We start from the raw sequence: 27,271 nt of genomic DNA on the forward strand, positions 1-27,271 counted from the left end.
TTAATTACTTTTTCAATGATCTCACGTTGTCGTGTATCTATAGTGTGACTTACTTGTTCAGAACAGTATGAATAAATGAAAGCTAAAAATGTACTTTTTTGAAACCTTGGATGTTTAATTATCTCAGTAGGCATTACCATCCAATCCTTTCATGACAGAATTAGGTCTTTCAGGCAACACTCTATGAAGGCAAGAATAGCAAATAGATCTTATTTAAAGGTATCAATAGTCAGCAGCAGATGGTGGTGTGAGGCAAAGGAACAGCATAGGGACCATGGATCAGGGGACTCAGAAGGCAGGAACTATTGATTGAAGCCAATAAAATCTTGGATACTTAAAGAGTAACCACCGTTTAAATCTTTTTTTCCATAAATCAATAAAACGCGTGAAAATAACAAACTTTGTAATATATTTTATCAGAGAAATTTGCTTCTTTCTCCGTCAAAATTCTCAATTCAGTGGTAAAATCTGTATTCGGTGAAGACAGATTGTTACATTACGGAAATAGGAGATGGCAGCTGCTTCTGATAAGATTCCATGCAGATGGGAGAGGGGAAGAGAAGGGAGAAACTCTGCCTAAAGTTCTTCCTTTTACTTCTCACTCCCCTCTAAATATAATCTTATCAGTAGAAATGGTCATCCCCTATCTCAGTAATGTAACAATCTGTCTTCACTCAATACAGATTTTACCTGTGAGTTGAAAATTTTGAGAATTAATGATCAGTCCTGGCGGTGAAAGAACCAAATGTCTCCGATAAGATAATTACAGATGCCATGCTTTGGAGCACAGACCCTGAGATGTGAAGCCAATTATTGCCAACACTGTTTTCAGCATTTTTGATGCCAAAATAGAATGGGGTTCTTTTTCCACAGAATTTTATGTACATGCTTAAAAAGAGACAGTAGGACAGTGAAAAGGACAGTGAAAAAAACGCTGAAAAAACACACCAAAACTGCAAGAAAAATCCTAAACAAAATGCCCTTGAAGATCAGGTTTTGCTGCAGAAAATTTACGCCTAAAGTATACTGCGTTCAAAGCGCTGACAGTACGGATCGTGTGCACATACCCTTAGGACTTTCTCTAACACTATAAAAGAACACTATAAATTTATTTGGTATGTAGTGCATTTAATATTTCCCTATAGACTTTAACCAACCTGTGAGATATTGTCAGGTAGGATTCATAGAAGAGTGTGTTTTTTTTCTACATAGTGCAATACTCAAGTATTGCAGTGTATAAAACAAGCGATCAAAGGATCACAATCACAAATTCAAGTCCCTAGGTGGATTAACAAATACAGTGAAAAGTTAAATAAAAATATAAGGTTAAATCACCTACTTTTTCCCTATTAAAAAAAATAAAAAAACATACTTGTTATCATCGTGTCCATAAAAGCCCAATCTATCCAAATGTTAAACTATTTAACCCATAAGGTAAAGAAAAAAAATGAAACTTAAGAATTAACATTTTTTATTTACTGTAACCTTCCAAAAAACGCAATACAAAGCGATCAAAATGCGGTATATACCCCAAAATAGTATCTATAAAAAATGTCAGATCGGCAAACAAGCCCTCACGAAGACTCAACGAAAAAATAAAAACATTACGTGTCTCAGAAAACGGCGACACAAATCAATATTTTAAGCTACTGAAATATTAAAAAAAACAGCAACACAAGTTTGGTATGGCATTAATTGTTCTGACTTGGACAATCACGTTGCAAGGACATTTTTACTGCACAATACATGCCTTAAAAACGACACACAAACAGCAATGGCGGAATTTCATTGTTTTATTTTTCACCATTTCATGGCATTTGAGATGAGCGAACCTGAACTGTAAAGTTCGGGGGGCTGAACTCTGAAGACGGAATTCTCTTTGAAGTCTGTTTTACAGTTTGGGAGTCCGGAGAGGAGAGAGAAATTTTCAAGCTCCAAAGTTCGGGTCCCCATTGATTTCAAAGGGGTTTAGGTTCAGGTTGAAGTTCAGGTACAGTTTGCACTAAAGTTCGGTCAGGTATCAGAACTCGAACTTCCACGGGTGGTCTGTTCACCCCTACTTATACGGTAAAATGAATATTGTCATTCAAAACTACAACTTATTCCTTGAAAACAAGCCCTACTGAGGGTATGTAGCCAGAAAAGTAAAAAGCATTTTTGGAAGATGAGGAGGAAAAAAAAAAGGAAAAAATAAAAATAATAATAATAAATAAATAATATATACATGTATATTGCGTGATTTAAGTAGAAAAAAAAGTAGAATGTTGTGCCTGTATCTCATTTCGGAGATTTAATCGATTAGCAAAAAAAAAAATAAAAAATTTAACATTTTAAAAAAGGAAGATTAAATCTGACATTTCCACTTGTTTCACACTTGTGATGTCAAATTCTGGGTCACATGACTGCTTATCCACGTGGGAGCAGCACCAATGGAGAGCTGCACATATGGTGAAGATGATGCAGCAGCAGCAGCAGGGCATGCAGTGAGCCAGCCTGCAGCAGGGGGGCACAGAGTGCAGCTCTGAAGGCACACAGAGTGCATGGCACTGCGTCTTTAAGGTGCACTGTCTATATGTGTGCATGACTGGGAGCCCCTCCCTCCTCTTCCTCACTGGAAAGAGCAGCTCTCAGAGAATGATCTGCAAAGCTGCCAGGGTGGGCTGCCCGTCTGCTGCTTTGTGTGCTCCATGCAAATAGGAGCTGGCCTGATGCACTGCAGCCCTGATCTCCTGCCTGGGAAGAAGTGACAGCAGAGAAGCCTCAGCACCTTCATCACTGGCAAAAGACACCAGCAAGGAGGGAGCAAATCAGTGCATTTCCTCTGCAGCAGCCTCCCCCCCTCCTTCCCATGCCTGGCTGAGGAGAGCCTGACAAAGACAGAGCTGGGGGGAGACTGACTGCTTTGCTTGCTTGAACCCCACTATAAAGCTGGAGAATGGCTGATCGCAGCCTGGACAGTGTGTCCCTTCCCCTGGAGGTGAGAGCCAGGCTGGCAGAACTGGAGCTGGAGCTGTCTGAAGGTAAGAAGCCTCTGCATCTGTCTCTGTAGCCCCTGATCTGGGGATGACTGCAGCCTTCCCTCCCATGTTACTGCAGATCCCTCCATAGCATCCATCCTCTGTTGCTGGGAAGGCACTGCTTAACCCCTTATGTGTCCTCCATGCCCATTAACCCCTTGCAGTGTGGAGGATTGGTCAACCAGGGCCAGATCCCTCTACTTGTTGGGCTGGTGATGATGAAGGGTTAATGCTGCTGTCATGCAGGAGCAGTATGCCAGGGGGTGATAGATGGCCTCTGGAATAGTAATGCCCAGTTGTTGTTTTTTTTTTTCCCCTGCTCTTTGTACATTTGTTGAAATGTTGCGGAGATAATGGACGTGGAGAATATTCGTGCTGCGCATCCTACATGTCCTAAAAATATAATTTCCAGCATGCACAATGTCAGCAGGCTGCATTCTGCCCAGCGCTGACATGCTGCCCTCTGTATGTGCTAGGGCCAGGCAGACATCATGTATCATTGCGTTTTTATTGTGTGTTTTATTCCAGGTGGGGATGGGTTGTTGGTTTGTTACCTTCTTTTGTCCAAAAAAAGGAAAATATTTCAATCCTTTTTTGTTTCCTTTGTTTTTTCCTCCCCCCCCCCCCCCTTGCCCCCCTTTGTGCCCTTATTTGTCTCGGTAAGGTTGATATTAACGGGGATTAATATCCAATCACCAAAATAAAAAATCTCCATAAATAGCTGAAAAAATTTTAAATAAAATCCCCTTACCCCAGCCCCCCCCCCCAAATAAAAAAAATAAAAAAATAATCTCCTAGTCACATTTGTTTATTGTCAGGAATCAAATACTCAATTTACAACATTCCCCGTCTAAAGCAAAGGAGCGAAAGTATTGCTGGCATCACCATGGCAACCCCATTTAGAGAGAAGCCATCTTTAAATAGTCCCAACGCCAACCTGTTTAGGGTTTATACTTGGCTTGTGCCCTTTTTTTTATTTTTACAGACTGGTAGATTTTGGAGGTGAACATTTTTCAAAGAATTTTTAGAATTGTCCGTCAATTTTTTTCTTTTCTTTTTTGTACCGATTGAATGAACCCTTTCATGATTTGTCAATGGACGATATTAAAAATGATTACATTTTTGCATTTTTTTTTTTTAATAAAAATAAAATGTGGTACAGTTTTTTTTCCTAATAGGATTGTAATCTAGATATCCAGCGGGTTAGGTCATGAGAAATCTCCATCTTGTTTTTCCTTGATTTTTTTTTTTTTTTTCATACAGATTATTTTTCATTGTCACAGTGCTAATGGCATTTGAGTAAACGTTGAGGGCTCCGGGCCTATCGGGATGTTCACCACATACATAATGCCGCCATGCTTTTATAACGGAAAAGTGGATTAGACCTCTGTGGCAGCGTGTGCCCGACTTAACCAATTAGGCTACAAAATCATACGACTTTATGAAAGTGTTATTTTGTTCTTGTTTTTCTGTCATGGTGTTTATGGCGTAAAGGATATGCCAGATGAATTGCAAATCTTTGAGTGTGTCAGTAAAATTTCTGCAATTATCAGGTCCAGCATTCATGTAAAATGATATTATAGCGAAAATTTTCTCCAAAAAGCATTTGTAAATGGAAGTCCTTGAGTTGTCCTCTTCTGTCGTGGTGGTAACAATTCTACTTAGTTGTCCCTTACTGATTTCTGCTTCTGGGCATGGGTACCGGTATGGGTGCCAGTTCTCGTCGAAGCCCTGAGTGGCACATCTGCCTACTATGCAGCGAAAAATGCCTCATGTTGGTACATAACACAAACTTACTATTCAGGAGTCTGAGAAATCTGGTGAAAACCATTGGGCTGTTTGGTTATGTTTGGATTTAGGTGGGGGTGGTGGGAGTTTTTTGGAGATGCTTCAAAAACACTTGAAAGACTTTTCCTATACTTTATTGTTAATCTTTCTTTTTTTTTTCTTTGTTTATATTATTTAATCAGTTTTTTTTCTGTTTTCTTTTTGAGGATATTTTTGCTTCTTCAGGTTTCGAAAAAAGGCCTTATTGGCGGAAAAAAAAGTGCATGTCACTTCAATGAGGAGGACTTCTCCAAGAATCCGCTCCAAATTTGATGCATCAATTGATGTCCAAATTAGTTGTCAGTCTGATGGAAATCGAAAATCAAGTCATGTTGACAATTCCTGTTCTATCCCTGTGTGGTGTGTTTTTCTTTAGTCGGTCCATTAGTCCTAACTAGGGATGAGCGGACCCGTGGAAGTTCGGGTTCTGGTACCTGACCTGAACTTTAGTCCAAAGTTCCGTTCGGATAGTAGAACGCGAACCCAATTGAAAACAATGGAGACCTGAACTTTGGACCTGGAAAATATTCTCTAGAACGCACTACTCCGAACAGTAAAATGGACTTCCGGTAGACTGGACTTAGTGTCCAGTACGAACCCCACACGTGTAAGTTCAGGTTCGCTCATCTCTAGACCTAACAAAGGAACCGATATATGGTGGGGTTGCAGTTGTACAAAGGCCCTGGAGCCTAGAGGGGCCCAAAAGATCTTTTGACCCTTATGAAAACACCAGTACTGTTAGTCCCGTGATAGTTGGGGCACTGAGATTTTACTATTGGGGGTCCACAATCTTCAAGTTGCGCCGCTGTCCTAACCTATTATAGCTGGGTCCAGGTAGCTAAATTACAGCAGCTTTAGAGCTATCAGACGTATTACAAAATACCTAATCCCTGCTTGGCCTATACCCCTTGTTTGCTCGTTCTGTTAGGTCTAAATTAATATTCAGTGATCCTTTTTTTGCACCAAAACCAGTGATCCATTATTCTGAGGGATATATCTACTGTACATTTTATAGCAGTAAGTAGGCCTGTGTTAGAAGGAGACTTGACGACTTGTTCTTGTTGAAATATATTGATTTGTGGGGAGAAATTTTGAGCACTATAACATTCTATACCTTACGACACAGACTGGTTATTTTATTGTCCCCATAGAAAGAAGGTAATAGTGTAGACTGGCTTCCATGGGATTTCATTACATATATATAGTTCATAAGTATGTCTGACCACTGTTTTTTTCCCAGCTGATGATCATATTTTATAGAAAATGTTCTTTAATGTAAAAATTTGCCTTGTAAAAAGAGTATTAAAAAGTAGCATTATCCCATATAGTGGAGAGATCATTGCCTTCCTGTTAGTGAAAGGCTTCATGTTTCTAAGTGCTTTTCAGGCCTCAAAATGGCCGCTCCTGTTGTATACAGGTGTCGAGAGCTGAGCACAGATTATAGGTTAGAGGATAAGACATTCACGCTGTGCGGTATTATCTCTGCTGTCTGTGCAAACACATGTCGCCTTCCCTTTACTATCTGGTGTATGTGATGAACTGTCATGGGCAAAGTTCTGGAGCCCATTCTTTCTACATTGTTTTTTTTTTTTTCTGTCAGAGGACATTGATGACCCTTCTGTTTACACCTTGGACAAGGCTGCGGCCGGTAATGTGGTGTGGGTTTATGATAAGATACAATAAATTATCTTTGTGTGCTATTTAGAAATGTAAGATTTAGATACACCTTCAGCCATGACTCTTGAGAGGTGTAGGAAGATGACAAATGGGGTGCTGCTTGAGACAGGGCTGTGGAGTTGGTAAGCCAAACCTCCGACTCCAATTCCGACTCCTCAGTTTCCATGACACCAACTCCACGACTCCGACTCCCTCATACATGGCTCATGTGTAAGTGATAAATTTACTGTAGCACAGATTCATCTCAGCTAAAAGTCTAGACCCTTAGATCAGGAATAGGACAGACATTTATAGGATATTTCATAAATTTCCCAAATTCTTATGAAAAAAATATTCCCCACAAACTGCATTGAACTACTGTACCCAATTTTTTTTATATATTTTAGGAGTTGGAGTCGGTCCATTTTATACCGACTCCGATTCCGACTCCACCAAAATGGACATTGACTCCGACTCCAACTCCAACTCCACAGCCCTGGTTTGAGAGCCACTTTATCAGTCCTGGTGCCTGTGACTCCCCCATTTTTTTTTTTTTACCTACTACAACAGTTTCAAATTTACAGGATTAAGGCTTGGGCGATTTAGGCCACGTAACTTATGTCGCAGCCAAAGTTCAAGTGTTTCAGGTGCTTTGCAGTGCAGTAGAAATGCATAGACCCCTTAGGGCACCACGGACAGAAAAATTGGACCCAGTTGAATTTTCTGCGATTTACTAGTCTCAAAACCCTGGAGGTCGAAATTCAACCCCATTTATTTGTATTTTGTTTCAATGTAGCAGAAACACATAGCGATCTTTGGCCACGCAACTTGTGTTCCCGCCAAAGTCGCAGTGCATACCAAGCAAATTTTATTTTTACCCCCCATAGCTATTTTTTTTTTTTTTTTTTTATGCCAGGAAAAGTGAGCCGACACTGATGTGTTTTCTCCAAGGCCCAGGGCAGACTAAAAATGTTGCTTTCGAACCAGTTGCATGTACTATGCATTATGTGACTGGCGATCAATATGAAATCATTGCACCAATGCTCCAGTGGTCCCTGCTTCTCTTCTCTTTTTTTTTTTTTTCTGCAGTGATGACATCACGTACATCCATGTGACTGCTGCAGCCAATCAATGGTTCATAAGTGATACTAGTGTGTACAACACAAGAAGACTGACTGCAGTGGTCACGTCGATATACGACACGTAGGAAAATAGAGTATCAAAGACCACTAAAAGCGTAGGCACCGAAGCGACAAAGGATTTTCCATGTGAGCCATGGTTGTACATTTTTCTTAATACCATTTCCAGCTTTTAGGTTATTCCTTACCCCTGGAAATCACTTCAAAAAGAGGTGGTCTGTGATGCAAACCTTTTGCATAAATGTATTTATAAATCCATATAATATTGAAAATTCCTGTGGTCGGTCATTTTTATCTTCTCCTAACATGATACTGACACTGTTAAGCCTGACATATTGTGCCATATATTTTTTTGTGCACATTCTTCTATGCCTTTATGAATACCATGTTTTCCTGGAAAACTTCAAATAGATCCCTGTCCACTGTGTATTCCCTATTACACAACATATGAGACGCTGGAAGAGCGCGCCCTAATTCTGGCCAGACTCGTGTTGATTCTAATAGATTGCGAATAATATTGTGAAAAGCAGTTATATCACAGTCGTACAGCTAGAAATCCATTGCTCTTAACTAGTGAAATCCAATGTGCTATAATGGCAGCCATGTTTATTACCTAGCTGAAACCTAAAATGGGATGAGTGCAGATATGCAGTATGCTCAAAACGTAAAAGGGGGGTACCTAGCGGGATGTGGGAAGCGCTTATGGTCTTGCTTCAAAAACTGTTAACTCCTACTTCCTGCAGTTCTTGCCTCCTACTGTGTAGGCAAGAGGCACCAGATAACCCTTTTAGGAGTTTGTTGTCAGGTTTTCAAAACAAAGAAAAGTGCAAATACCCTACAAGGGAAGATGTAGATGCCTCATTTTGGATCCCTGTCTATTTAGAGGACTATGCATATACATGCATTACCCATTTAGCCCATTGATTTAAATAAACATATATGCAATGCTTTATTTCACCTGTGGTGGTGCTGCAGGAATATTAAACACATGTTGCTACCTTCTTTTTATGGATTGTAGCTGATAATTAAAAAATCCCATCATCAGGACTGTTATGCTTAGTTTATAGCTGAACTGTCTAGCGTAAGCTACATTTTCTTTTGCTAAAGGGATTGTCCAGTTCTGAAAAATTACTTTTAGCATTAACAGGGTGATAAACAACTTACTAATATACTTTTATTTCCATGGGTGCCTTGATCTTCAGTTGTCACTCCTGGCCCTGCAGCTCCACTCCTGGCCCTGCAGCTCCACTCCTGGCCCCTTTGCCCCTCACTCTTTGTGTTGGCACTTCAGCGGAGCTGTTAGCCAGCCCCCTTGATTAACTGTTTTATTTTAATATTTAAGCCAGCCCTCTTCTTTGTTCCAGCTGATACATAGGCGGAAAAGATAGCCAGCTTAGCTATGGAAATTAAGTCAGCCAGCCCCCTTCATACACAACTCTTTCCTGTGTCAGGAAACGCCATCAAAGGTCCGATGTGGAGCTGCTAAACCCAGGACGAAGACTAAAAAGCTAAAGATGAGGTCACCTTTGAAAATAATTAGTAAGTTCCTTTAATATCATGCTAATATTAACACATCTAAAACAATTTTTTTGCAAGCGTATAACCTCTTTAAGGGCAGAGTTAGACACGGACGACAGTCGCAACGCAGTGTGTGGACTGGCCGGCGTCTCTCCTGGCTGAAGCATGACATCTTCATGTATTTCTATGCTACTGTCACGCTCGGGTCAGGAGAGCCGCCGGCCAGTCCGTGCGATCGTTGTCCGTGTTATACGGCCGTCTGTCTGCTCCCTAATAGATACAGTTGTATCCGATACACAAATGGTTATAATTTGTTCCTATTTCCAACTTTTCCACACTTTTACACGATCGCCAAAATGTCTATCGTATATATTAATATACAATATTTAATAACCTATTATATAACGGTATCCGTTTTAATAATTCAATAAAATGGAAAAAAGTGTTAACTAAGACATGATCTGAATGAGTTAAGTGGAAAAAAGAAAAGAAGAAAGCTTGGAGATGGAGCAGTTATTTGTAGTAGACTATGTGATACTATGACGAGTTGGGGGCCTCTCTGGGTGACGGGTCTTCACCAGCTGAACACTGTGAGAGGCTTACGTTTATAGGATCATCAGCTGTCAGTGTCCAGGAAGCCGGTTTCCATGTAGCCGAGGTTCAGTTTCTTGCATCTGAGAATAATACGCAGCTTAACTTTTAAATCATGTCCAATCCTTACAAGAGGCTGGAAGCGACCTCTATTCTTTGGATAGTTGTCTATTTAGTCTAGTCGACATTTGACTTTGAGCTAAACCCCCCTCCCCAAGCATAAGTAGACCCCCTGACCACTGGGTCATAGGGATTCTGTTTGCTCTGAGAGAGGAGGAATCTTGATTACATTTGAGTTTTTTTTCCCCCGCTATTATAACTGTCTTGGAGGGTTCTATGCCAAGAAGACGAATTCAGCTAATGCTAGCCCCGTCAGCAGCAGCAAGGAGGAGCGTAAGACATTGACATTGTATTCCTTATTTAACACATAAGGGTGGGGATTGCAGATCTTTGCCTCCGGTCAGGATAGCTCTCCACTTCTTTCTCCTTTTTTTATATTCTTTTGCCTTAAATCTGTGCAGAATCTATTGCTTCAGGCTAGGTTCACACTTTGCCATGGACGTCAATGCAAGTCGCATGTAACCTGGGACTTATCTGCAACTTGTCTGATTGATTTACAGCAAAATCATAGCTCTAAAATAGTCGCGCGACAGCAAGTCACACAAATATTTTCGTCAGCGACTTTTTAGAGAATTGCTGCGGCGCAACACTTACCCTACCCCCCTCGCCTGGCTTTCTGCTTCAAAAAATATACAGAAAAATGCATGAATAAGTGCGAAAAGCAAGGAGCTTAGATACAGAAATGCTGCAGATTTTGGTTCAGAAATCCAGACGAATTGCCCAACATGTGAACCTACCCCAAAGGGGTTTTTAATACACTCAACCTTTGTCATATGTGAGCCTCCATGCCAATGATTAGTGCTACAAAAGCCCAGCCTTTTTGTTTTGGACAAGAAATGGTGCAGTGCCATGATAAATCTGTTGTGTTGTATTTTCTGATGTATCAAACCTGTCATGGTATAAATGGTGCAAATACATGACCCCCAGCAGTGTGTGAATATTGCGTTTCTCCCATGGTTTCTTTTTCTGTGTTCACGCTGTCGAGAAACTATTGCTGGATATTATGTGTGTCCCTTACAGTTTTCGTCGTTTGTTCTTGTGTTGTTTTTTTTTTGTATCTTTGCCCATTCATGCCATCTCCTTGAAGGACCTTGCTCCACAGCCACCAATGAAGTCGTCTCTCCCTGCTAACGTGGACAGAATATAAAGAAGGAGTATGGCCGTCATTCAGCAGCTGAGGATCTGTGTGAATTTCTGTGGCTAAAGCTTTCACAGGAATTTCACAATGACATTGGCTTCATTGACTGATACAATTCTTTATCATGAAACCTTCGTAGAACGAGTGTCAGTGCCAAATTAATTACAGATATTTGCTCCTTTTTTGCTGCAGTTAGTGGTAATTGTTTTCTGTGATTTATTGTCTGTTTTAGTACATACTTATGTTTCCCATAAATTGTAAAAGATTTAGCACCTTTTCTTAGAACAGTGGCACATGTCGCCAATTAACACGGAATATATTTTTGGCAATGTGCCACTGTTTAGGAAAGTGCAGTTTATTCCACTCTCCTATTAAACAGATAAAATAAAGACTTACTGGCCTGATTGGAGCCCAATTGATGGGCTATGGATGTTTGGACCCCTATTGATGGGATGTGGCCTGATTGGAGCCCTGTCGATTTGCTGTGGCCTGATTGGAGTCCTGTCGATGGGCTGTGGCCTGATTGGAGCCCCGTCGATGGGCTGTGGCCTGATTGGAGCTCCGTCGATGGGCTGTGGCCTGATTGGAGCCCCGTCGATGGGCTGTGGCCTGATTGGAGCCCCGTCGATGGGCTGTGGCCTGATTGGAGCCCCGTCGATGGGCTGTGGCCTGATTGGAGCCCCGTCGATGGGCTGTGGCCTGATTGGAGCCCCGTCGATGGGCTGTGGCCTCATTTCCAGCCCTGCTGAAAGTGTGTCTAAACTTTGAAGCATTTTCTTATGTTATGTATGCTGTTAAAGGGGTATTCCCATCTCCAAGATCCTATCCCAATGAGTAGATGTAGTAATATTAGCAAATACTCCCAATTAGAAATTTAGTATAGTTCTTTTGATTCGCTATGTCTCTTACCCCATGTGCAGGGCATTGCAGTAGCTTAGGTATCCATGGTCACGACCACTCATATTGTGACAGTTAGCTGTTAGTAGTAATAATCATGGATACGTAAGCTGTTGCAATGCTCTGCACATGGGGTAAGCGACATAACGAATCAGAAGAACTACCGTATATTACATTTTTAATAGGAGGTATTTCCTAATATTATTACACCTACTACATATTGTGATAGGATCTTGGAGATATGCAGAGTATTCCTGTCAGTGGGGGGTCCAGGTCCTGAGACTCCAAATAATTGGTCAAAAGACTGCTCAGAAGTGCGAAACTCAAGTGTACGACAACTGCCTGAGCACACGCACCGAGTGGAGTACAGACTCACAATTTTCTATTTTGTGCGTACTCAACTCTCGTCATAGTTTAGCTGACGGTTTTTCTAAACGGACAATAGTAAAAAGAAAAAAATACCGTACAGTAATCTCTTTGTTTTTTAGAACTCAATGAGTGCATAATCAAAAATCTAATTACATAGGAAAACTTTATTTGGGCCTTTTTATTTATTTTAATTGTGACTGTAAAAAACGGATGTCATATGGTTGTCAATAATGGGCATTATAAAGCACCATACCGATGGCAAATCATGTTATTTTATAGGTGAAAACTGTTTTTTTTTACAAATCTCTCAACCCAGCAAGACCATGCAGTAAAATGCCTCATTGACAAGAGGAACGGTTCAACTCTCACTTTTCAGTTTGTTTTCAGGAGGAATAACTGAGGGATGGTGCATAGTTTTAGGAAAAGATGACCCAGACTTGCTATTGTATATAATACAATAAAAAATAGTTGCCAAAATGGCATTAAGTAGTGATTTTCTCTTTGAAATTTATTACAAAATGTACAACAAAAAAACACATCCACAGAGATTCCTACAAGCCCGTACATTGGTCAAACACACTATTTAGCCTCTCGTGATTTTTTATTTCCTCTGTCAGTTTAAGTAAATCTGTATTTCATGCTGAAAAAAGCAATGAATAAAATAATATTGTAATATTAAAATGAAAGCGTCGGACCTAGACATTGCATTGGACTCTGGATGGGAGAAGCGGCTGCACAAATACCATTTTGGTTTTGCATTTGGTAAATTATGAAAAAGGTGTTAATGGAAAATACTTTCGATGGGTGGTTTTCAAGAGGGAAGGTTCTCTCTGTGGTTTCAGCTCGATGGAGCTTGCCAGGGTGTTTCCTGAAATTGTCTGAGAGTTTTTTTCCACTAACTGGGCAGCTGATCAGCTCAGGCTTCCATGGGCTGATGCAGTGTGCATGCCACTCTCTGCAGACGTCTGCTCCACTTTGAAGAATAATAGAGAAGAGACTAAGGACTCATGAGTCTCCTTAGTTAAAGAAATTCGCTGTGCAAAACTCCTAATTCGAGCTCTGTCTGGACACATGGTAATCTGCCCATCCCTGAGCAATATATTCACCACTCGAGCAGCCTGACTGATTTAATGTAATTTTAGCAATAGTCATGATAGTCCTTAAAGGGAATCTGTCAGCATGTTTTTGCTACCTCATCTGAGAGCAGCCTGATGTAGACAAAGAGAAGCTGCATCCAACAATGTATCATTTAGTTTACTGGGTGCAGCCGTTCTTACACAATCAGAGGTTTTGGATTTAGCAATACAGCAGAGCTGAGGAAGCTAACCCCGCCCACACAAGTCTCTGAATATACAATGTCTATAGACAGTGAGCTGCCTATCACAGCAGGGGGCGTGTCAGACTAGCATATATGTGCTGCTGTGTCCCAGCAATAATAAGCTCTTGGTGCTAAAGCAATCATTACAAATAAACAAAACCTCAGAATTTGATAAGAGAGGCATTCTGAAATCTGTGTTTTAACCCTATCTCATGCTGTCTCCAGATTGCATAGCAAAAACCTACTGACAGGTCATTAATATGCTCATTAAAGAGAACCTATCAGAGGTCATACAGGGGGATGCTCTTTCAAACACTACTCTTTCACCTTCTCCTGTTGCCCCTGGAAGGGGTATAAATGGCTAATTTAAAAAAAAACATTTACACCAAGTGTGCACTAACCTCTAATTCAGGAACAGTTGTTACAGTCTTTGTGTTGTTGTTTCAATAAAATCATTGGGAGATTGTTATTACAGGACTAGTTACCTGGTGCCTTCTAGTCAACTGCTCTGTGTAACCCCTTGTAATAGGATGTCTTTTTTTTATGTAGAAATCTGATGTGCCAATCATGAGAAATCTAAGAAATCTTGTGTAAAAGCCATATGCAAATCAAGCTGGAAGTGCACTTGGGAGCAGTCAAAGTGCACTGACACGCCCCTAGTGCACTCTGATTAGCATATGACTTTGACACTAGATTTCTCACGACTGGCACATTTTATCTCTGCAAAAAAAATATATATATAATTTTTATTGGGGGACAAGTACCTAAACAGACAGACTAATATATATCCCTTATGCAAAAATGTGCAGAGCTGTTCCTTTTAAGGCAGTGGCATAGCGCAGTTGCATTTCATGCAAAGTTCGGTGGGGGCATAAAATCCCTCCCTCTGCCCCCACTGTGACTTCTTCTTGAAGGGGCACACGGATGCAATAAATGTCAACCCGGCGGTTGGCAAGCTGAATGAGTAAGGTTGTCAGTGGCTGCTTTGTCATCCTGGTCACTACTTCCTATACAGAGCGCAGCAGTCGAGATGAGTTTGTCATCGGTTGCTGTGCTCTGCTTAGGCAGCATCCGTAGGGTTAGGTATATTGGTAATAGAGTTAGGGTATAGAATTATATAGGTAATAAAATAGTTGCATTAAAAAAAAAAAAGCTCAATGCATTAAAAAATTAAAGGTAGAAAAAATATTCTAACAATGTATAACTGTTTATATTTAAAGTTTTAATCCAGATTTCAGCGAACAGCAGAAAAACTAGGGGCCAAAGGGGGAAAACTATGGTTATTTCAATATTTTCTAACAATACAATACATGTCCTTGGGGGGGTAAGGGGTTACGTACTGGACTAGTGAAGAGGCGTTGAATACTTACCTTGCCCGGGCGCTGGCAACCCACGCTACACCATCACTTTAAGGTAAAATGTGTGTATTGTGAGGATAGTGAGGTCTTTTTTTTTTTGACTCCTAAAAGGATTGGGAATTTGCATGTAAGTAACCTTATTACAGATTTGACCATCTTGTCGTTTGTTGGCAGTGTCAGTGCCACATTAATGTAATACAAGTCAGACTGGCAGCATAGTGTCATTCCTCATCTTGGCAGAGGTTCTGCTCCAGTGAGGGACACAGTTCATTCCTTCTTTTTTTGGCTTCTCACTGTCACTGCATTATCCTCATTGTATATGGGAAATGACCTTGGATGGGACAATAGCGGGGGTCCATGCGGCTGGCAGGCTTAGGCAGCGTTGCTCAACAATGGTCACCACTGTGTTTGTGAAGGAGATGCTGCCTTCACCCACGTGGACTGATGTTTGGCAATGAGAGATCAGAACTCACTGACGGAGTTTCTAAAGAAGCTGATATAGAGGGCAAATTAATAGATCTGGACTGGAAGCTGTTCTTCACTGACAGCTGGGTCCCAATTCCTGCATTCCTGCTAGCTGTTAAAGGGACCGCACACTTTCTTCTAAAGTAAGTCTTGTTTGGAACTTCTAAATATTATCCAACTTATCCTAAGTCATGAGCCTTTCCACAGTCTAAATACAGAGGTGATTTTAAGGGGGTAGCAAACTAGGCAAGACACATTCCCTGGACTTCTGGCCAAGTGCCCCAGATCTCCAGTCAAGCTCCATTGTTAACTGTATAGAATTCAACATGGCACCAATACAGTTGTATCCTGGGGTAGAAGAAGGCGCCATTGGCCTCCTGCCCTAGCACTTTCCGTCAGTAGGTGCAGTGACTTCCCTGCATTGCGCCGCCTGTGCCGGTCTGCTCTGTGTGCAGGCAAAAAGAGAACTTTATTTTTTATGGGGAAGGGGCAGAAAAGTGTTATTACTTTTGGAGGGGGCATTCAGGAGGCAGTACTTGCTTTAAGAGGACACTCTGGGAATTATTTGTTTCTAAGGGCGTTAATGCTGGGTTAGGGAGAGCAATACTATTCTTCCCCTCTGGCAAGCCATGCTATGCCCTACTATAGGGGAATTGCTTTTTGAGACATTGTCATATTCTTTTCTTTTTTTTTTTTTTTTTTCAGTGTGTTACATGCTTGTTTTGTTTTGTTAGTTAGAAGTTTAGCCTACATTGAGGGCTCATAATAGACTGCAGATTAGTCATAGCATGGTATGATCAGGTTGTATGTCATTGAGGGGCTACATAAAAACAAACCAAACAAGTAAAGTATCTGAGTAATGACCTTGACCGAACTGGAATTGAGTTTGGGACATTTCTGTACATTTTTCCCTCGAATGTTTTGCAATCTTTATCTTATGCGTGTAGTTTAGTGGATGAAGGGCCTCTCCTTCCGAATGTTGGTAGACGGCAGAGGCGCCTCTTGGAGAAGTGAAGGTGCGTCTTCCGCACCATGAATTCTCTATATCCTGTGATGGTTCACAGGCAGAAGCAGAAAGCGGCTAAGGGGAGATTGTGAGATTAAGCAGCAGGAACAATGAGCAAACACAGCCTAATGAAAGGGCCTGGGTGTATTTGAATAGGTCCATTGCATCTATTGACTCTGCTTTTCAGCCTCCTCCCGAGGATCCTCCTTCTGAGGCGCTGTCTGCATTTGTTGACTTTGTCATTCAGATAGGTAATGAGGTTGCTATTTGGGGGAAATAGACTTTGCATGAAAGACAAGGATTGTTTCTATACTTTCCCATTTGTTCCCTTGGTTATAAAGCATATCCAGTAACACATTGACCACTGGATGGGTTCTAGAGGAGCTGTGTACATTTCTCTCCAAAGAGCAATTTGTTTTTTGTTTTTTTAACCTTTCTTCCCATTTTGACTATTTGGGCAGTTCGGCACTAGTGTGAACTTCCTCAAAATCTTAAAACGTTTAAAAGACGTAAACTATTTTTTTCCAAAAGCTGCAGCACCCCAAAACCATTTTACACCTAAGAAAAATCATAATCTTCTATTGATAAAAAATAAAAGTATTTAGGTTGCTTAAAACAGTTGTGGTATACTGCAACCAGGGCAAGACATCCTGGACTTAGGTCCTCTTTAAAGTTGGTTTCCTAACACTTGCCATAAATATGTAACTTTTTTTTTTTTTAAACTGATGTAAATGTTGCTGTACTCTTGAATCTGGATTTTTTTTATTCTTTTGATTCTGTGGCTCTCCGTTCCAAAGATATGATCCTCTCTTCCTTATATGTACCTCTATTTTGTATTTATTTATTTTTTTTATCTAAATGGGTGTGGTCCTCATATTTTCTCTATAAGAGTCTTCTTGAGGATCACGCCTCCCTTAAAGGGGTATTTCCATCTCCAAGATCCTATCCCAATATGTAGTAGGTGTAGTAGTAATAATAATAATATTAGCAAATACCTCCAATTAGAAACATAGTATAGTTCTTCTGATTCACTATGTCACTTACCCCATGTGGAGGGCATTGCAGTAGCTTAGGTATCTATGGTTATGACCGCTCATATAGTGACAGTTAATTGTTAGTGGTTGTAACTATGGATAGCTAAGCTACTGCAATGCCCTGCACATGGGGTAAGTGACATAGTGAATCAGAAGAAATATACTACATTTCTAAATGTAGTATATTTGCTAATATTATTATTATTATTATTATTACACCTACTACATATTGGGATAGGATCTTGGAGATGGGATTACCTCTTTCACTAACAATACTAAATTTATATACAGGGAAGAGAGGGCCATATCTCAAGAACAGGGAGGCGCAGGAACGAAAAGTAAACCACCCCAGATTCAGGAGAACATCAGCTGTTACACCAGGTAAAAATAAAAAATGTATTCCAAATGACAGGTTCTCTGTAGATTAGCTCCTGGAGTGATGTAACTGGCATTTATAATGTTGAAAATTTTGTGAACTACTAATGAAACTACTGCACTCACTGTCTTCTGTCTGTAAATGTAGTATACTGTAGTGTTTATTTTTATTTCTTTTACTAATTTTATTTTACTTGTATAACGTCATTAATTCAACAGTGCTTTAGTATAGTCGGTATATTTAGTTGAGCAAGGAAATGAAAGAATATTATCTTACTCGCTGATAAAACATCTTTATTTTCCCCTGATATCATCCCCATTGGGGCTCACAATCTATATGTTATCAGTATACACCTACAATTCTTTGCAGCCACGGATTTGATCACTACATAGGAGGATGCAGGTTTTTCTATTACCTCCAGTTGTCATCTCTGACCAGCAATGGAGCAATGATCACAAATCTCCTACACCCGCATGTATTGTTCTTCAGATGTGTATGTTAAATAGTGACCTGGTGAGATTTTACAGGATTTTTATGAGCTTCAAGCTCAGAGTTTGACAGCCAAGATCAAAATATTGGTATGAAGGCTTTTTCTGAGAAAGGCCTAAGTGCTGTATTAAAAAATACTATTTAGGCAAATGAATTCAAATCAGTGTGGCACCGGGGTCCCATCCATCAGCATAAATAATATTACAGCCTTCTAATTGACTAACATAATCCATTCTGCTAACATTCTTCTTGGCTTCTCTTACTGATTTATTTTTGCTGATGTTTGCTGCATTGCGAGGAATTGCCAAGTGTTTTGAGTCACGTCTAGGGGTCTCTGTCAGTTATATTGGATCCATAGACAATTAAACCCATATGCAATCGAATATTTGGGTCTCTGTGCAGTAGAGAAGACACAGATGTAAGGTGACCCCACAAGTTCTCCTCATTCTTCTGGACATCCATAGGTATCATCCATGAGGTCAAAGATGCCAAAAGAAGCTAGTGGGTCCTCAATGCTACATGAGGGATTCTTTGTTTTGTTTTTTTTGTGAATTATTTGTTTTATACACTTATTAACTCCTGGTAATATCCTTCATATGCTTTTTTTTTTTTTTTACTTTCTATCACATTTTGTTAAAAAGACTGAATGAGCTTCAAGTATGTTTTACACTTTTTTTCCCCCAAGTTTTATAGTGTTTTTTTTTTTTTCGGGTTTGAGATACCTTAAAAAAATGGCAGCAAAAAAAAAATATTCATAAAGCATGATCTATAATATGAAAAAAAAAGCCACAAGCCATAAATCACTAAAAGAAACCCTTTATTTTTAGACTTTTTTTAAATGCAGCATTGTTAGCTTTTTAAAAAATGCAGATAAAAATGCCCTGAAAAAACGTGACCTTTCTGAAAAATGCCGCATCTGCCTAAAGGTTGGTTATCACTGCTCAGTCTATTTCTCCTCTTATTGAACCTAATGAATAGTCTCTGTACAGAATTTTTTGTCTTTTTTGGTCTTTTGACTTCTCATTGATGAGCTCATGATGTTTGCGATTCTCTCCATGTTTCTTGTCTAAAACTCGTTTGTTTTCCTACTAATTAAGTCCTTCTCATCTGTCCAAAAGGATAAAACCTCGGTCTGGTCTTGGGGATGTTCTTACATTTGATCAAGAATCTGCCGATTTTATCTTTTTGTCATCCAACGTCTTCGCCAAGATCACAAAGGCATTTTTCTCATTTGCCACTATTGACATTCTATAAAATAATTACCAGCTATATACTTGGTGGGGGGGAGAATCTCACATATTTTTGTTTTATGATTGAATTATGCTCTTCAGTTCCCTTTGGTACAGTATATAAACAAGTAAATTGCTGTTACTTCTAGGCCATATTGCAGTTTCAGCCGGTAAATGGTTTGTGCAAATTAGTCTGGCACCTACACAATTGCTTCTTCCCGATGTGATTCGTAGATCTCTGTAGGACGCCACACGGCAGTGACATCTCAGAAAGCGACTTTACCCAGACAAACTCTATTTGAGGCAGCGTTCTCTGGAAGGTGACATGAAGGCTGCTCATTCGGGAAAGACATGTCCTTTGACACATACAGGGATTTTGTAGAAGCTGTTGATGTTGACTAAAGTGTCTAAGTGTTACAGTGCCTTACGTGTCAAGTGCGGAAGGCAACTAAAGCCAACAAGAACAATATTCAACAGTGAATTAAAAAAAAAAATAAAACCCCGAGTCTTTAAAAAAGAGACAATGTCAATCTAAAAGTCTGAGAATTTTTTTTGGGGCTGAAAAAATTTTGCCTAAAAAATTTGCCGTAAGATTTTAGATGACAGTAATGGCTTTCTGGATCCTTTCCATCTTTGTCAACAATACAGAATTCTCTGAAGAATGTATGTAGGTTCTCACTAATAAAACATGTTTTCTGCTTCATGCTGACATTCGCTATTCACCCGAACCTCTAAGAGGCCCAACTTATAACTCATTGCTGCTCAGGGAGCTCGGCCTTGTCCCCTGCATTGCTTGACCTCCAACATGGGATAAAATAATAGTTCCATTGTTCTGAACATTTCTTTGAAATACAGTCACTAGTAGAGAGATGGGAGATTCCAGAAGACTGTGGGTTGTAAGGGAAAGGCTATCTACTCTCGGGAGAATTCTTCTGCATCACTCAGTATGAACTTTTAGAAGAACATAAAACATATTCGAGAAAAGCGATGATTTTACCAAGTGTACATTGTATGGGATTGTAGAAAAACCAATTCTTTTATTGAAATGTCCAACCTTGGCACAGTGGCATTTTCCTATCCTTTTGACCCAATCTTGGTTACGTCATGAATTTAGACGTATTATTCACGGATAGAACTCGTACCTACTCTATTCCTATGGGGCTGTGCACATGTTTATGCTTTTTGCAGAATAAGTTGTCTCACAAAAACACAGAGATGTGTCTAGTTTTGATCTCAGTGAACGATCAAACTCGCCAATTCAAGTCTATGGGTGTGTGGGGAAAAAAAAATCTAGCAGAACCCATGGGGTGCCCTGGCCTTCACCCTTTCAAAAAATGCTGAAAAAACGCAGGTACCGTTTTTTTCAGCGTTATTGATGTCAAAATAGAATGGGGTTCTTTTTTTTCACAGAACTTTATGTACATCCATAAAAAGAGACAAGGACAGTGAAAAAACGCAACAAAATGCATCAAAAAAGCACCAAAACTTCAAGGAAAAATGTGCAGCAAACCTTCCATGAGATATCAGGTTTTGCTGCAGATTTGTGACCCAAAAAAAAACCATGATGTGTCAACATAGCCTTAGTGTAAAACGGTGCACGTTTTGAAAAATTGCTTAAACATTGCACCAAAATGGCTTGCATACATAAAATTTCTCCAGGGGTACTGGAGTACATTAATGCCAAATTTTTGTGACTTTGATGAGTCAGTCGAAAACAATCAGGAAAAATCACATTGAAGTTAGAAGTCAAAAAATTAAATAAACAACAAAAGACAACTTTAAAAAAGGAGCAAATCAATTAATTTAACCCCACAACTTTTTTTTTTTTTTTAATCAAAATTCGATATTTGCCCAGTGAGTCATGGAAGATCTGCAAAAAAATTGCCCAAGAAAGTTTTGCCACCTATCTTCTGGAATTTGTCAAGTCTTTGTTTTTTTACAATAAGAAAGAATTCTAAAAATGACATGACATGGATTGCAGCAGTAAGGATTTAGTTAATATACTCTGCATCCCTGGTAATATTCAACCTTAAGACCATATTTTTGAGACTATGGAATTTGCATGGATCCAGAATGCAGTTTGCTTCTCATTGTAATTCCCTAAATCATTCACGCAGGCCTCTCTCTTATTTTTTTTTTTCCCATACCGGCCTTATAATTAAAAAGAGATGGCAAATCCAACACTGGATTCAATCTGGAATTGTTCCATAAAGGGGGAGAAATATGGAAGTTATTTGGAAATGTTCTTTTTAACCTTTTGACTCCCTGAATGACCTGATAAAAAAATACTGCAAAGACTTAATTATTAAATATTCCTTAAATCTGTTTCTCATTTGATGACATCGCTGAAATCATTCCTTCTTTTGCCCGAGTTGATGAGACTTTTTTTTTTCCATGACATAGGCTGTATTGTTTAGTTTGGAAAGAAAAATAAAAATAAAGAAATAAAAATAAGAATTGAAGCTTTCCTGTATCCATCAATGAAACCTATAGTAAGTAGACTATGGGACAACCTATGGGATCCCATGAAACACCTTTCCTGGGACCACTGCGTCTGATGTGACAGTAGGATTCCCACCAATTTGTGAACTCTTGTTAATACTTATAAATGAGTGGTTAGAGGTCACTTAGTATGGGAGAAACCTTCAAATAAAATGGACCAGAAATGCATAAAGAGGCACTTAAAGGGGTTGTCCACTACTTATTATCCCCTCCCCAATGTATCCCCCCGGGGCCCATAAGTGTCTTTGTAATTACCTTGTGTTGCATATACTGCCTGTGAGTGGCGCTATCACTGGCCGCTCACAGGCATCATGTGACCCCAGGCTGCAGCCGGCTCTGACATCTGCTGACATCACGACAAGTCCACGCTGCAGCCGGGGGTCTCTGTCTTCTGCGTTCCACCGATGGCTGCTGGGTTGTGGGCGGGGTTACCCCGTGCGTCACACCCAGCATCCACCGCGCGCTCTCCCTCTCCTCATTCACTGGGAAAGCGCGCGGTGGACTCTGGGTGTGACGCGGGGAATAACCCCGCCCACAACCCAGCAGTCACCGCGGGGACCCCAGCTCTGAGTCAAGCCTCACTTGTCGTGACGTCAGCGCGGGGTCACGTGATGCCTGTGAGCGGCCTGCAACAGAAGGTAACTTATGGGCCCCGGGGAGATACATTGGGGGCATAATAAAAAGTTGTGGCCAACTTCTTTAATCTAAAATCTTCAAATTAAGAATCCTTTTATACTACGGTTATGGCTTTTTGTTCTTAAGACCGTTCTGATTTGTAATTAGATCTTCTAGGTTTCTATCGAGGTTCCACAGTTTTTGACGCTACAAGCTAATTTGTCCAAGTGGTCAAAACATCTGAACCATAGCAAAAAGGAGGAAAATAGGTGTTGCCAGAGCCTAAAGCCGGAAGGAGGGCTGCCTATACTCTATACTCATGTATGGCGGTTCTCAGCTTTGGAGATCATTATGATGGAGATGATGAGGCATTTTTCTGGATTTCTTGTGTTATGGAAGAAGACAAGCTTCACCCTTCCAAGCTTAAAGGGATTGACCGGGATTTTAACATTGATGGCCTATCCTTAGGATAGGTCATCAGTGTCTGATCGGTAGTAGTGCAACGCCCGCCACCCTCGCCGGTCAGCTGTTCCCGACGTCGGTGCTCAGTTGCGGAGCTGCACAGCTCAGATCCGTCAACGGAATGGTGGCTGCGGACGGATGCTGCACATCCACCCCCTATTGATTTGATTAAGAGGCAGATGTGCAGTACCCAGGCGCAGCCACTATACAGTCGACTGAGCTGTGCTGCACAACTCCGTAACTGAGTGGTTTTGGCTGACACCGGGAGCAGATGATTGGCAGGAATGCCGGGTGTTGCACCCCCACCGAGTTTGGATAGTGTAGCGTCGGCGTCCCTGCCTCTTGCCAGACAGGGACGCCGTTCCCCTCACCTCTCCGCTCCATGTCCGGCGGCTTCCTCCCGCTCTGCTGGCCGTCCTAAGGAGTCCCCGGCCAATGGCCGGAGGACCTCACCATATATAAGGCACCTCCTCCAAAATGGAGGTGCCCGAGCAATGTTGTTGCAAAGCCTTTCAACTCTGCTTCAGCCCTCAGGTCCCGTTACCAGTTACCTGCCAGATTCCTGCTTGATACCTGCCTGATACCTGCCTGATATCTGCTTACCTGCTTGCTATCCTGTGGTCCGACAGTCTGCCTACCAGCACCTGCCAGTCTGTCTATGGATCAGTCCGCCTACGGACCAGGAAGTACCTGCCAGATACCTGCCTGATACCTGCCTGCCTGTCCAGAGACTCTTACTCGCTCACCTGGGAGCGCTCACCTGCTACCTGCCTGCTAGCCTACCTGGAGGCTCTGTCGTCACTAGCCGTGACCACCTGCCTGTCCAGAGACTCTTGCCCGCTCACCTGGGAGTGCTCACCTGCTACCTGCCTGCTAGCCTACCTGGAGGCCCTGCTGTCACTTGCCGTGACCACCTGCCTGTCCAGAGACTCTTACCTGCTCACCTGGGAGCGCTCACCTGCTACCTGCCTGCTAGCCTACCTGGAGGCCCTGTCGTCACTTGCCGTGACCACCTGCCTGTCCAGAGACTCTTACCTACTCACCTGGGAGCACTCACCTGCTACCTGCCTGCTAGCCTATCTAGAGACTCTTCCCTGCTGTCACTTGCCGTGACCACCTGCCCGTCTAGAGACTCTTTCCCTGCTGTCACTTGCCGTGACCACCTGCCCGTCTAGAGACTCTTCCCTGCTGTCACTTGCAGTGACCATCCGCCTGTCAAGAGACTGTCCCCGTCACTTGCCGTGATTTCCTGCCCCTTCTACCCAGAGACTGTCCCTGTCACTTTGCGTGACTTCCTGCCCCTTCTACCCAGAGACTGTCCCTGTCACTTGCCGTGACTACCTGCCCGCCTTCCCTGGGAGCCACCCGCTTCCTTACAAGGACTGCCCCTTTGTATAGTTGCTCAGAGGTTCCGCCTCCCAGACCCGTTACAGTTTGCTCGGGCCATGGAACCCGGTGGCACCCAAGCTCCCTCGCTCTCGGACCTATGCCATGAACTGTCCCGTCAGAGGTCCCAACAGGAGTCCATCCTGAGCCACCTGCGTAGTGTTAACTCCCGCCTGGACACACTGACTACATCTTCGGGACCGGCTTCCAGTCACACGACTCCTACCCCGGCAGCGCCACTGCCCATCAATTCCATGGCATCTCTTCCCGGTCCCCGCCTCACCGCCCCGCCTCGTTTTGGCGGAGATCCCGGTCAGGCACGGGGCTTCATTAACCTGTGCACTCTGCACTTCGAACTGTTGGCACACCAGTTTTCCACCGACCGAGCCAAAGTAGCCTTCATCATGTCCCATCTCACGGGGGAGGCGCTGGCTTGGCTAAATCCTCTATGGGAGAGAGGAGACCCCCTGGTGTCCAATCTGCCAGCCTTTCTCTCAGCCTTCCGGAAGGTCTTTGACGAACCAGGACGGAGGACCTCATCCGCCTCATCTCTGCTACGCCTCCGCCAAGGAAGTCTCACCGTGAGCCAATATGCCATACGGTTCCGTACCCTTGCTTCGGAGCTTGCCTGGGATAACGACGCCCTGGTGTCCGTCTTCTGGGAGGGTCTGTCCGGCCGTATTAAAGATGAACTCGCCGGTCGGGACATTCCTACTACTCTCGACGACTTGATTACACTTGCCACCCGGATTGACATCCGGTTTCAGGAGCGCACCAAAGAGGTCACCCGTGAGAGGAGGTTTCCACGCCTTGCCCCTACCTTCCAGAGATCCGTCACTTCCTCCGTTACTCCTCCGGCGCACTCACCCGAGCCTTTGCAGGTCGACCAGACCAAGATGGTCAAGACCCGTCAGGAATTACGCCGTGCCGAGGGGAGCTGCTTCTACTGTGGCAGTAAGGAGCACTAGGATCACTCAGAGAGGTCACCCTAGACAGAAATAAACCCTCTCCATCTCTAATGCTGTCTTTTTCTATCATCTGCGGGGAGAACCGTTATTTTGAACTGGCTCAACTTGACTCTGGAGCTGCCGGAAATCTCATTTCTCAGTCCCTGGTAGAGAAATACTGCATTCCCACCAAACCTCTGGCTGTACCCTTATCTGTCGCCGCCGTGGATGGAGGCCTCTTACCACATCCCATCCAACTCCTCACCGAATCCATAACTCTGCAGGTGGGAATGCTGCACTCTGAGAGCATCTGCTTCCATGCTCGGCCTGGACTCTCTCACGCCCTCTTGCTAGGCCTACCTTGGCTCCAGAAACACGCACCCGTGCTTGATTGGCAGACTGGAGAAGTTCTTCGCTGGGGACAGGACTGCCATAAGACTTGTTTAGTTCCCGTTCATCCTGCTCGTCCTTCTCCTACCCCAGCCAATCTACCCGGCCTACCGGCTCCCTATTGGTCTTTTGCGGACGTCTTTAATAAAAGAGAAGCAGAGACATTACCCCCTCATAGACCATACGACTGCCCAATTGACCTGATGCCCGGCGCTACTCCTCCCCGTGGGCGTATTTACCCTTTGTCCACTGCTGAGACCCGGTCCATGTCTGAATATATTGAGGAGAATCTGGCCCGGGGATTTATCCGGAAATCTACCTCCCCGGCGGGAGCAGGCTTCTTCTTCGTCAAAAAGAAGGACGGCTCACTCCGTCCCTGTATAGACTATAGAGGCCTTAACCTGATCACAGTGAAGAATAAATACCCCCTTCCGCTCATTCCGGAATTATTTGACCGTCTGAGGGGGGCTAGAATCTTCACCAAGCTGGACCTCCGTGGGGCGTATAATCTGGTCCGTATCCGTCAGGGGGATGAATGGAAGACGGCATTCAACACCCGGGATGGCCGCTATGAATATCTTGTAATGCCCTTCGGTCTTTGTAACGCTTCCGCCGTCTTTCAAGAGTTGGTCAATGACATCTTTCGTGACCTTCTCTACTCCTGCGTGGTGGTGTACCTGGACAACATCTTGGTCTTCTCTCCGGATCTTCTCACTCACCGGAGGGACGTTCGTCAGGTCCTGCTCAGGCTCAGGCAGAACCACCTCTACGCTAAATATGAGAAGTGCCTCTTTGAGCTGACCTCGCTTCCGTTTCTGGGCTACATAATCTCTCAGACCGGCCTACAAATGGACCCTGAGAAACTGTCTGCCATCGAGAAGTGGCCCCGACCAGAGGGGTTGAAGGCTATTCAGCGGTTCCTGGGCTTCGCCAACTACTACCGCCTCTTCATTCCGCACTTCTCTTCCCGGACTGCCCCTATCTCGGCGCTCACCCGTAAGGGCGCTAATCCCAGAGAATGTTCGATCGAAGCAGAGGAGGCCTTCCTTTCCTTAAAACGAGCTTTTTCCTCCGCCCCTGTGCTGCATCGTCCGGACGGCAGCAAACAATTCTTTCTAGAAGTCGACGCTTCCTCCTCCGGAGCCGGAGCAGTACTTACCCAAAAGTCGTCTTCCGGAAGAATGGTAATGTAGCACCCTGAGGATTCAGCTGCTACAGGGGTATTGCACCTCAACCCAGAGGTGTGATATTCCACTCCCGGGTAAGGAAGGAGTGTGGAACTGAGCTCAGATAGACTGCATGCACTACATACATCCCATTCCAGAGGAGCAGGCCGACGGTACTCCCACTTAGAAATGTGCAGGTACAACCGAGCCTGTTCCTGGCTGGAGTGGGAGGGGGGTGGTACATCCCATGTAGTGT

General features: G+C 42.6%; 1 protein-coding gene across 10 annotated transcripts in view; it reads left to right on the forward strand.

Annotated features, from left to right (window-relative positions):
• The first annotated feature begins 2,402 nt into the window (after window positions 1-2,402).
• The window catches only part of DIP2C (disco interacting protein 2 homolog C), a 542,404-nt gene continuing 517,535 nt past the window's right edge, over window positions 2,403-27,271 (forward strand). For 5 of the 10 annotated variants that reach the window (XM_073677659.1, XM_073677664.1, XM_073677662.1 and 2 more), the window contains exon 1: window positions 2,403-3,020. In XM_073677659.1, coding sequence (XP_073533760.1) covers window positions 2,936-3,020 — 85 coding nt within the window. In that variant the 5' untranslated portion in view covers window positions 2,403-2,935. Of the gene's footprint in view, window positions 3,021-17,744; window positions 17,835-27,271 lie in introns of all 10 variants that reach the window. The other 5 variants (XM_073677658.1, XM_073677663.1, XM_073677660.1 and 2 more) reach the window with 2 other exon arrangements.

This window comes from Phyllobates terribilis, unplaced genomic scaffold (genome assembly GCF_046119375.1).
Source record: "Phyllobates terribilis strain yellow unplaced genomic scaffold, ASM4611937v1 Scaffold_4__5_contigs__length_816908805, whole genome shotgun sequence".
Lineage (NCBI taxonomy): Eukaryota > Metazoa > Chordata > Amphibia > Anura > Dendrobatidae > Phyllobates > Phyllobates terribilis.